Here is a 12,524-nt window from a genome sequence, read left to right as displayed (position 1 = left end):
AACAGAAATTGGTAGGCAGGCACAGTAGTTGATTTTCCATTATATGCTCCATTTTATGCCTGTATAAACATAATCACACCCTAAATATGTCACAATTGCTTATATGCAAAAGATATGCTTAGTTGTTTAAGCAGCAGCATCTTAGATTCAATGCTGGCTAAATAGAATAAATTCTTAAGTAATTCTAATTTTGAACTTAATTACATGTGAATTAAAAAATTACACTCTCCCATTCACTTATTTAAATAAATGATTGTATGTATTGCCACCTACAGGCTGTTTCTTACAATACTCGCATTCTATTATTAACCAATTATTTTAAGATGTGTCATACTGAATACCTTTTTAAAGTGTAGATCCCACATTTCAATTACAGGTTTCAACTATAAATATGTAGAACAAAATAGGCCTTTTTTCTTTTAAAGGGCAGAACCACCCAAATCCATGTGTTGGGCTTTGATTTTTATGTCTTGTACTACTAGTCACTCCATACCCAAGGGCAACAGAAATCTTCAGGTATTTAAGTATTTTGTTTGCTTTTCTTGGCACCCAAACGTAGAAGCCCAGAAATATAAAAAATGAAGGATAATCTTAAGGTTAAGACCAGACTGCTAGTCAGCAGATATATATTCTAGCCCTAGCTTTGCTACAGAGACTTCAAGATATCCCATTTTTCTGTAATACTCTTCCTTTCTCCCCTTTCGTACTAAGGCAAGAACTATCAAACTACCTATAACAACATAAAACAAAATAGAGCTTGGATCATTGTTGAGGAGCATAGGTGCTGCTGTATGTTAAGTAATAAAAGACAGACCCCATGTTCCATCTTCCACTCTTCAATTAAAATTAACAGTAAAAGCCCACCTCAGACATTTCCTTCTTCCATGTAAGCTGAAATCTAGTTCAAAAACAACCCATCTGCTCATGTGCTTAAGAAACTGAATTGGCGTAGAAATGCCAACATCAAGTATCTACCCCTCCTCCCATACTCACCAAAAACAGATCACTCCTCCAAATTCTGATTTTATTCACAAAGGCAACATCCAGCCTTAATGCAGCAAAGTTGCTATCTGAAGAGACAACGTGAATCTACTTTTGATCCATCTCTCAATTCACTACTGTTATGCATAGCCCTTAACAGAAGTGGGCATGGCTGACTGGGTCCTCTCTGTACTTCTTCAATACAGACAACTATTTAGTGCGTTTCCCTATCATGCTATCACCCACTTCTTCCACAATCATACCCACACATTGTAAAGAAAGATGAGAAACTGGCACTTTTCAATTGACAAAAAAACCTAAATTTAAACAAGTTCTTTAACATTGTGGAATTTGTCCTTAGAAATCAAATATAATATTCTGAACTGAGATCTAAGCAGGCTTTTGGATAGGCTAAAGCTACATGCAATACCAGTAGGTACTGGGGAGAAAGCACTCCTTAATTAGCCTATTGTGCACCAACTGGATAGAGAAAATGATTTCCATTAATAAACCAAAAGACCCAAACTGATCAGAAACCCTAAAAAATGAAAGACTTATACACATACAGTGACATTACATGATGTTACCTTTATAGTGGGTTAAGGGCTCTTAAAACAGGAGTGCCTGCATGTTATCACAGAAAAACTTGAGTTAAGTACTCTCTGCACATTTCAAAAATAGTCCTCTTCTGGCGAGTATTATTTCTAGCTCACTTTTGGTAGCTTATGTTGCAGTCATGTTAGACTGCTCCAGAGGGCCAAAACAAGTTGGGAGAAGCCCTCCAGCATCCCAGGAAACACCATTACAACCATCCCCACGTGGACACTCCATCTTCCCTCAGAGTGACAGCGGGGGAAGCTGGAGGAGCCCTAAAAGTAAAAATTCCCTCTCACCCTACTTTGTTCTGATTCCAGGCTCCTTGGCACTCCTCCCCTTCCTCCCTCTCCTCCCCCCCAGCCCTTAGAGCTCACTTCCCCACCAAAACATTCCTTGGCTCCCTGCTTACCTATGCTGCTGGTGCTATCCCAGGGGAGCAGACAGGGAAGAGGAAGCCACCTGTCCACCCACCACCACACTCCACAAAAAAAAGTGGCAGCAGTGCTGGCAGCAATAGGTGAAAAGAAAGCTGTGAAGATGGGAAGGGCAGGGAATCTGAGGCAAGCAGAAGTTGATCCAGGTCAGCAGGGGCAGAAGGCCTGATCCAGGCTGATGGCAGACCTGATCCAGGCCAGTGGGGGCGGGCAGGCCCAAATGGGACCCCCCACATTGGGCACTATCTAGGTTGGTGGGTAGCAGCAGGTACAATGCCAACTGGCAGAGGGCAGCTGGCCTTGATCCAGGCCAGTGGCAGGCAACAGGCCCAACCCAGGCTAGTAAGGAGTGATGGGGGCCCAATCTGGGCAGCTGCAGGATGGCAAGGGCCTGATTTGAGCTGCAGCCCCATTCCTGGGACCTATATGGCTCTATAGAGCAGGCAAGCCAGGTAGGCATGAAGCCAATTTGGCAGCTCCTTGGCAGAGCCAACTTGGCCTGTGATCCCCAGCCCTCATGCAGTGCATGTCAGAAAGGGTATTAACCCTTAATTTGCAACTGCTCACAGCACATGCTAACTTTATGATTAGTACATGCTATGTTAATGTGTAAATACACCCCAAGAAGGGCAAAGGACACGTTTTCAACTAGTTCTTTCTAATACATTTCCAAACAATGACCAAGCTTTCCTATAGAGAACACCCACACTACTCTCTCTGGTTTCTGATTATCTAAAGGGTACATTTCATGGTCCCTCCCCGCCTTTTTTTTTTTTTTTTTTTTTTTTTAATTGCCTCTCATAACCCATCTGGAAACTTGCAAAAATGCAATTATCTACATTATGAACATTTTCAGATTGCAATAATTGAGTCACAAGGACTTAATATTGTGTTTTATCTACACAATGTATTGTTGCATCATATACATCTCACATCAAGGGATAAAATTCCAAAAGTAATAAGATATATAGAGAAAATTACCGTATTATTGCAAACTGAACATTTTCAATTCTTGAAGCCACCTGTCATTTGTCATTAAATATAGTTTAGTAATATGTATTTTCATTTAGACACATTAGTTACCTACTTATGCATTTAAGAAAAGCTTTTTTCTTAAGTGAGGAGTGAAAAAACACAAAAAGGCAGTAATATTTAATATAGAGAGAAACTACCCAATAATGGAAATTGAATCACCACATCAATTTATATCTTGGCATTATTTCCTGGTGAAGCAATACTCAAGTGAAACAAAACCATCACCATTACAAATTATTAGGCTCATTAAGACTACTGGGGCACGTCTACATGAGACACTAAACATGCAACAGAATAATTCTAGTGTGCATTAGTGCATCACAGCAAAGCCATGCTCTTGTGCTAACATGCAGAATTAATCTATTGCGCATTAGCATCTCTTAAAAGATGCGTGCTGGAGCTACTACACATTTAGTTAGTACCTGTTATTACACATACTAAACTTAATGTACAGTAACCATAGTGCCTTAATGCATGGGTAGGCGTGCCCTGTAATTATTAAAAACCACATTACATACAAATCTAGCACCCTGAGAAAATGTCAGGTTTCTCAAAGCTTTCTTCTTTAAAGAAAATATTATTTGTTTCCTCTAGTTTCTACCACTTTATGTAAATTATATTTTCAAATACATTTAATTCCATAGTTTATGTAGTGAAAACATTCATACAGGGAAACTACACCCGAGATCAAAATAACCTTAGCTCACTGATTCGCTCCCCTCTCCCCCAACCACACAGACATCTTGAATACCATTAAATGTCACTTAATAAATAGAAAAGGTTTCTTCTTGGCTATCACTCTTCAGTACTGGGCAAAAGGACCTTAAGCCAACTACCTCAAAAGCCTCAGAAACCAACCATCCCTAAAGCATCCTACCATTTTCTTAAAGCATGTCAGCATTCCTAAATTATTTTCTCAAAAGCTATTCCTTTCATTTTATCCATAACTTTTGGTCACCAAGAGTTTGTAATAATGTACAAATACAACATCTTTTGTACTTCAACGTATCCCCGAACCCTGCTGCTTCAGTGAGGTAATAATCTAGTGGTTGGATGTAAAAAAGGACTAGTGTAGAGACTGTGACGTAAACATATTGATGGAATCCAATGGATAATACATGAGAATATTCTATTTAGACAAATATATTGGTAATAAGCTATGAGCAAAAAAAATGTTCTTTTCTGTAACTGATAGTTAAATTAATGTTTCCTAAAATGCGATGCTACTTAAATGCTCTTTTTGGGTTTAAGGAAAATAGACACCCATTTACAATCATTTTGCTCCAATTTTTTCTATTTTGTCAAACAGCCTATATTCACCTTGGAAATCCCACAGCAGTGCATAGTCAGTATCACAACTGTCAGCAATGACAGACTTCCCCTGCAGAGAAGAGTCACATCACTCTGGCTTGCGAGAACACCAATGAACTAAGACTTAGCTCTTTCCTCATCATTAAGCAGTAAATATAAAGTAAACTTCACATGTGCAAGCTAATCTGAAAATGAACAATCACTTTATGTCTACAGGTACATCAGTGAAAGTGATTAGCAAAAAAGAACTCAAGCACTGATCCTGAAATGGGATCCTTGAACAGGACTCATTGCAGAATATGGCCCAAGGATCTTCTGGCACATGTAGAGCAGTGTTGTGCCAATAATTCTGTGGAAGGGAAGGGGTAAGGGGAACCCCCGATTGAGACCCCCATAGTCAGGGAAGAAGTGAAGCAGGGGCTCGGATGAATGGGGCCCCAGGGCCGGGGTGGGTCATGTGAAAGAGCTGCAGGCAGCTCATCCAGGAGTGTGGGGGGAGCCATGGGGAGTATACATGTCCCCTGGATTTGTACGCGGGGCAGAGGTGGGCTGCAGACTAGGGCTTTGTGCCTTGCTGCCTTTGCCCGGGAGCCATGTGTTGGCTGTGTCACGCATCTCCTGTCTACCTGGCAGCATTGCAAAGCTCCCAGAGCAAAGGCAGCAGAGTGCAGAGCCCCAGCCTGCAGCCAGCCTCTGCACCATGCACAAATCCAAGGGGCATGTGCCCCCCATGCCTCTCCCAGGGGTGCAGGCAGTGGCAGGGAGAGCTCCCCCCTGCTCCTGGATGAACTGCCCATGGCTCTGTCACACAACCCGCCCCAGCCTGTCTTCATGTGCCTGAGTGTCTGCCTTTCTGTCTGTCTGTCTGACCTTCACTCCCAAGCCACAGCCCCACCAGCCCTGCTGCTGCCCCTCACTCCTGACCCACAGTACCCTCCCAGGGTTTACAGGGACCCCGCCCCACTCCCTAGGCTCTAATCCCCTCACACATGCCCACACCCCCCCACACCTTCACAAATAACACCCCCCCATACACACTTCAAAAATAGCATCTTACGATTTACATTCCGAATCTCCCAATTTTTAAGAGTTTGTCTCATGATTTTTGACACGGTGGGGTTGGCAATACTGAGTGACAATGCATGAAACATTAGTATCTGTAATTAACTATTACATCATTTGGGAACATTGCATACTCATGTAAATTTAGCAAACAGTAGATTTTGGTAAATTATATACCAAAAAGCTACTAAAGACATTCTGCCTTTTTATAGCAAGGATCCAGGTTAGAAACCTACAGCCTGTGGCATAGATCTGGCCTGTGGCGGCACAGAACCTAACCTGGTACCTTCCTCCTCTCTGCCCTGTGTCATACCAATGATCCCTTCATAGTACCTCCTTCCACAGCCCATCCTGCTGCTCACCCCACCTGCTTATAACAAGTGTTGCTTACTATTGCCACTTGAATTTGCACCACCCCACTACCAATGAGGATGGGAATTGGCAACACAGGGCAGAGGTGGTAGTGTCAGCCAGCAACCCAGGTGCTACAGGGATGGGTGGTGACCCACAACAGTGAGGAAGATTAGAGGTCCACAGCAGCAGCCAGGTCACAAGAAGCAGCATGCTGCTTTAAAAAGCTACCAAAACCCCTGATCCAGGCTGACTCACAGAATAAGAAACCCAGAGTCTGTCCTCTTCATCTTCCAGTATGAATAATCTTTTAGAATATTAAAAGAGACTATAGTTCAAGCCTTTTAAGAGCATATGAAATTGATGCGAGTTTGAATACAATGTTTATTATGACAGGATCGAATATTTTCTCTTACCTGTGCCCAGTAGCTGCCGTAGTTTGCTGCACAACTGGATCATGTTGTTTAACTGCCTGTTTATTTGTACATCTTGTACCCAGGCTGGCATGTGACACACTGGACATTCTGTGCCAACACAATCACCAACACAGTCACTGAAAGTCAAGCATATAAGAACAAGTCATTCAACAAGTGAATTGATATATTCAGGATATGTGCATATAGACTAGTTATTGCAAAGCAAAATGCTGGAAAACATTTAACGCGTGTCAGCTGCTCCAAAGTAACTGCTTATATGAACACACATACTCTTACCCTGCAGTAAGTGAAAGCTAATCCATAGGAGCTTACCTCTCAAGGAGAGAGAAAGTGCAAAGTCACTGGATATTCCTTACAATCAGCTGAAACATAGCTGAACAAGGTCTTTTTTGACACCACAAAGCAAACACTGTATAGCATAAAAAGATTTATTTTAAATTCACTTGCCAATGCACAAAAGGAAGCCAGATAACATTGTATGGCAAGCCACAAGGCAGAATTAAGTCAACCAAGTCCAACCGTCGCACCAGGAAGCTGCTTATTGTGTTGGGTTTTTTTAATCTTACCCAATTGCAGGTTGATCAAAATTTACAAAATATGTCAAAGCTCCACTTCTCCCAATTGTTTCTGTTAACTTGTTATATCTGAGTGCTTAAAACTCTAGGTTTTTCTGTACCTCATCTAAACATAATACTGTTTTTCAACAGCATTCCAACTCTACAAAGGGAATGAAAACCCAATCTATACTAAGCTATCACTTTCCCCTGTCTTGTTAAAATTGGCATGATACTGTTAAGTTACACCTGTCTGAACATTCTTCAGTAAGAAGTCCCACGGGAATCTGTAGGTATTAGAATTATTCTATCACTTTACTTTGAGAGCATTTATCTCTGAAACAGCTCAAGGAGAAACAGGTTTGCCCAGTAAAGGTCATTTAAAAACTTAAATGAAGCCATCAAGTGAGAGTCTCAAGTTCTTAAGTGTTCTCAAGTGTTCTTAAGTTACCCACACAGCTTTTAGAATACCACCAATTCTATTAAAATATAAACCCCTATCTTTTCGGGTAACCTGAAGTGAATGGAATTCATTTACCACTTCAGACTGCCTCTCTTTGGTACCTTATCACAATACATAAAACAATACCCAGAACTCTAATCAAAAAATATCAATTCACACTAAGCAAACCACACTGTTTACCTGAACATCAGGTTGTAAATAGCATCTAGGCAGCAATACCTTGATATTGTAATCACAGTAGATTTAATTTAAATCAAATCAATTTAAATCAAGATTTAAAATTGCTGGTCAGGAAGCCTCGATTTAATCATGGTTTTCTACAAAAAGTGCATTCTTGTTGTTTGATACCCTCTATTCATTTAACTTATTGAAAATCTGCACTTTTAGAGATTGGTAAGGACTTGACTAAGAAACCTGCAGAGAGACAAGAGGGATGATGGGTAGGTAATCAGGTCCGTTATCTCTCTATCTCCATATACTGCTGTTAACAAGGATGTTACCTCTGGTGAGACAGTCCAAGTTTGAGAACTGAAGTGAAGCATCACAGAGATGCTTAATGGGATCTTCTAAACCAGGGGTCAGCAACGTTTTTGGCTGGAATACCAAAAACACCGCAACCTCAACTCATGGCCCTTGACTTGGCATTCCAAGGGCAGATGTGGGGTGGGAAGTCGTGAGGGGTCCAATCCTCCTTGCTGGCAGCAGGTGCATGGACAGACAGACAATGGGGTAGGGGCTAGGGTTGCACTGCTCCAGTTCTTTTACACCACGCACCCCAAGGTGCATGTACAGCTGCTGACCATGGAGCCTGGGCTCGTAGCAAGCAGGCTGCAAGTAGCTAAACCAGGGAACAGGGCCAGGGCCAGGGCTCTGTTCCATGTCCCGTGGTGGCTGCACACACGCCTCAGTGCATACAGCAGGGAAGAGGCAGATGCACCACAACCCCAGCCCCACCCCCAGCAACAAGCCAGGCAGGAGCTCTGCAGACCTCAGTGTAGCTGCTTGCAGTCTCTCAGCTGCCTGCCACAGCCAGCCTGAGCTCTGGGGAGGCCCCTGCTACCCTCCACAGAACCTGGGTTGCTCGCAGCAGGTGTCAGGGAGGCTGCAAACAGCTGGACGTGCATCTCTGGATGGGCAGCAGGGGAGGGGCCAGGGTTGCACTGCCCTGGCCTCTTCCCTGCCATGTACCCTTAAGCATGCATGCAGCTGTGGCAGTGCCAGGGCTCCAGAGCCCAATGCAGCTGTTTGTAACCTCTCAGCTACCTGCCACATCCGGAGAGAATTCTAGACAGCTGCTGCCTGCCACAGAGCACATGCTGCTTGCAGCAGGTCATGCAGCCTCCCAGCCACCTGCTACGAGCAGCCTGGGCTCTGTGGCCAGCAGCAGCTACTCAGAACCTGGTGTGTCAAACAAAATGGCTGTGTGCGCCATGCTCTGGCCTGTGTGCTAGAGGTTGCCAAGCCCTGAGTTCCATTGGGTAGAGTGGTTTTCATTAATCTTTACTAATCTATAGAGAAGCCTCTAGGAACCCCATAAGATTGGGCCCCTAATATAGTCCATGGCCTGTTGTGACCTATTTATAAAACTTTTCTAAAAAGGTGAAATGGATATATATTCCTGAATAGTATACAATTAGAAGTTATAATCCCTACCCATTCCATGATAGTATCTTTGAGCTTTAACATATCTTAAATTAAAACTATCTTTATATAGATTTTTTTAAAGCATCTTTAAAAATAAAAATAGGATTAAATCAACACAATCTGATTTAAATAAAAAAATCCAATTTTTTTTTTTTAAATCATCGATTTTTATCCACCCCGATTGTAATCACCCCTGAGAGAAGCAGAAGGAGCATCCTGGTACAATTTTCCCCGTAAAACCCAGTATTCCCTGAACTGAGACTGCGAGAATAACTGAAAGGAACATACCTCATGGCATGAAGGAAAGGTACTGGTCAAGTAACTTCTACTAGTGTAGCAACTACTGTATCAAGAAAAGACTAAGACAGAAGGTAAACTACTGTCTCATAACTGGCATCGAGTTAATTGTAGAACTAAGGATTTGCATGTCTTCTCATCTGTAACATGTATTCTAACATTATAAAAGCCTTAATCTGACGGTCTATAACGCTTTATTCATGCTCTGACTGGCTGACAAACAGCCAATCAGAGTGCAAAGAAGCATTTGGACAGGTGGCAATGTGTCACCATGATGGCAGGGACACAAGGGGTAACGGGGCCAGCTGTGCTGGCCTCACCCCCTCAGCCCTGCTTCCTGCAGATGGTGATGATGGAGCAGGGGGGCAGGCAAGGCCAGAGCTGGCCATGCCCTCTCCCCCCCCAGCTCCTTGGAGGTGACAGTGGTGGCGGCACAGGGGTGGGAGAGTCGGGTCAGGACACCGGGGAGGGGACAGGAAAAAAAGAGGGCACTGGCGCTGGCCTCAGCCTGCCTCCCCCCCTTGCATTGTCACCACGTGCAGGGCTGACCCAGCAGCGGGGGGGGGCCAACCCCGGGGGGGGGGGGGAAGGAGCAGGTGTACCGTGGTGGTGGCAGTAGCAATGGGGGAAGGGGAGAAGGGGAGAAGGCCTGATGCAGCAGGGGTCAGGGAGAGTGGGCCCGATGTGGGGGGAGCAGCCAGGCTGCTGCGGTGGTGGAGGGGAGCAGCGGGCCTGGCCTGGCCCAATGTGGCAGCAGCAAGGGGAGGGGATGAACAGGCCTCCTCCCCCCACTCAGGCCCACTCCTCCCTCACCCCCCTCCCCTGCATCAGCCATGAGCCCACTCCTCCCGTTCCCCTGCCACTCCTGGGTCAGCCCGGGTCCGCTTCCCCCCCTCCCTCAGGTCCAGTCCTCCCCAACATTGGGCCCAGGCCTGCTCCTTCCCCCACCACTGCAGCACAGGGGGAGCAGGGTGGAGGGAACAGGCCCAGACCCCAAGAAAAAGGACGGAAGGGGGAGTGGGTCCAGATGTGGGGGGAGCAGGGCATGGGGCTCCTTCCCCCCCCACCCCAATCATTCTTATGGGGCAATTGGCTAGTAGTATACTATTTGCCTGGATAATTCATATATTTGATCATAACTGCTTCTCAGGACTTTCTGAAGAATGAAAATAGACACCTGTTAGTAATATATTTTAAAATAAACAAATATACCAGCTTGGAGAGCTTAAATCCCCTGTATATTAGTAAAGCCTATTAGTATTCCTGCCTCTAATACATAAACTGTCCCATTAGACGAATGTTTTTATGGTGAGAAATGATTAGTGAACATTTTCAGGCTAATTCCTGTAACTGAAAGGTTCCCCTGGGAATGCTTAGGGGCAGTTCAAATCAAATATAAAGGTACAATCATTTCAGCCCTAGAGTTTAGGGAGCTGCTCTCTTACATACTGTGAGGGTGAACTACTGCTCAATAAACTGCAATTTGAAATGTAAAATGTACCTTTTGATCCTGCAACAGCCTCCATGTTGACAGACCACTGAACATGCCTAAAGCCATGCTGAGCTCCAGGCTGAAAGGCCCCTGCACAGAGCTCTCTGCAGAACTGAGTGAATGCAAGATTTGTGATTTTTTTTTGTACGAACCCAATAAGAAAAAGTTCCCTCTTTTACAGATTAAGTTCTATTTTTCCCTCTTATGGCTCTCAACCCTTTTATTCTCAAAAACCTATATAAATGAAGCATAAACTTAGGGATGTATTTGGTAGCCATGTTGGTCTGAGACAAAAAGAAATGCAAAACTCTAGAACTCTTGGTTCAGAGATGATACCTTTTATTAGACCAACTTGTAACTCTTTAGTTTTTTCATTTGCTTTCCCTGTGGAACAGCCATCCCATTCAACTGCACACAACTCACAATTATCAAAGGCGCTTTAAAATGGCAGTACTTGCTGGGTGATCCAGAGAAAGGGTTTCACTCTAGTGAGGGTGTAACATTAAGGTTACAGTGGTTTAGCTGTAAGTCACTGAGGTAGAAGCAGATAAACAAAACAGTTGCACCAAATCAGCTGACACACGAGCAGCAGCAAGTTCTTTCCAGCCTTTCAAAACAACTGGAGGTTCCTTCTACCACAGGCTCACACATGTTGTTCAGGACAGTGGTTCCCAACCTTTTTCAATTCAAGGTGCCCCTCCGACAGTACCAGCTCCTAGTTTTCACAGTTTTACTTACCTTTTTGCATCCCCAAAAAAGAAAAAGTAACAGAGCAAAGCATCCATTCTGTTGCAAATGCCTCAGAGAGCCCACACTGGGGCAAAACGTTTCTGGGACCCTTGACTCCCGTTTGAAACCTCAGGGTGCGTGCTGCGAATCCCATTTGCCCACCTAACAGCATGAACACAGCGTACTGACCCTTGCATGTCAAGAGTATGGCACAGGGGGCACCCACCATCTTCACTTGCAGCAGCGTGGGTCTCCATAGAGCACAGGGAGCAATCCCCAGAGGCGAGGCTAGGAAAGCTGTCTGGAAAGATGCCCTGGCTAGTAGCAGTCTGACATAGCCCCACCGCTCCCAGCACCGCGGGATCCAACATGTCCAGAAGTCCGCTGACCCGCTAGCGGCCCCTTGCAGCCAGCGTTGGCTGCATGACACTGCAGGAGCCTCGGACACCCAGCCTCTCCAGCTGCAGTGAGGTCTACGCATCGCCCTCGCGCCCGCCCAGCAGGCACTGCGCACCCTGGGGGAGGAGGTGCGCAGCCCCCCCCCCCCCGCCAGTACTCACAGGCAGAAGACGTGCTCGCACTGATCCAGGCACACAGGCTCCCTCAGCACGTGGTCACTGCGGGGGAACACGTGTCAAGTGTCAAGCGAGCCCTACACCGCGCATGCGCCGAGCGCGGCCAGCACCCACATAAAGCCCCACCCCCTCCCGCGGGGGGAATAGTTACCAGCGGGAGCAGCGCAGTGCAGCCTCCAGCTGCTCCAGGGCGGCGCGCGTGTGATGCCAGGCGCGGCTGGGCCGCTCCATGACTGGCGACAGGGGGCGGTTGCCGGAGCGAGCCCGGAGCGCGGCCTGCATTGCCCCGGCCCGGCCCCGCGCCACTCGAATTAAACCGCCTTCCGCCTGCAGCCCAGTGCGCAGGCGCGGGCGGCAGCGCGGGAGCGGTGCACGCATGTGCGGCGAGAAGGCGCGGGGGTCTCCCCTCCCCCGAGGGGGCGGGGCTGTGGATCCCCGCCTCGGCCCCGTGCGAGCCCAGCTGGCCCCGAGGCTGAGCCGCCCGGTGAGAGGGCTCAGCTGCCTCAGGAGTTTGCCACCTGTGAGGTGCACATGGCTCTGCCTATGGCAGGCCGCGGAGGCG

General features: G+C 45.9%; 1 protein-coding gene across 4 annotated transcripts in view; it reads right to left on the bottom strand.

Annotated features, from left to right (window-relative positions):
• BARD1 (BRCA1 associated RING domain 1) overlaps nucleotides 1-12,277 on the bottom strand; it is an 81,051-nt gene extending 68,774 nt beyond the window's left edge. For 3 of the 4 annotated variants that reach the window (XM_014518196.2, XM_025199373.1, XM_025199375.1), the window contains exons 1-3: nucleotides 12,114-12,277; nucleotides 11,948-12,004; nucleotides 6,188-6,324 (exon numbers count right to left, since the gene is read on the bottom strand). In XM_014518196.2, coding sequence (XP_014373682.1) covers nucleotides 6,188-6,324; nucleotides 11,948-12,004; nucleotides 12,114-12,244 — 325 coding nt within the window. In that variant the 5' untranslated portion in view covers nucleotides 12,245-12,277. The remainder of the gene's footprint in view (nucleotides 1-6,187; nucleotides 6,325-11,947; nucleotides 12,005-12,113) is intronic. The other variant, XM_025199374.1, reaches the window with a different exon arrangement.
• Nucleotides 12,278-12,524: the final 247 nt, after the last annotated feature.

Source organism: Alligator sinensis, unplaced genomic scaffold (genome assembly GCF_000455745.1).
Source record: "Alligator sinensis unplaced genomic scaffold, ASM45574v1 scaffold233_2, whole genome shotgun sequence".
NCBI classification, from domain to species: domain Eukaryota; kingdom Metazoa; phylum Chordata; order Crocodylia; family Alligatoridae; genus Alligator; species Alligator sinensis.
This window is presented reverse-complemented; position numbering and strand designations above follow the sequence as displayed.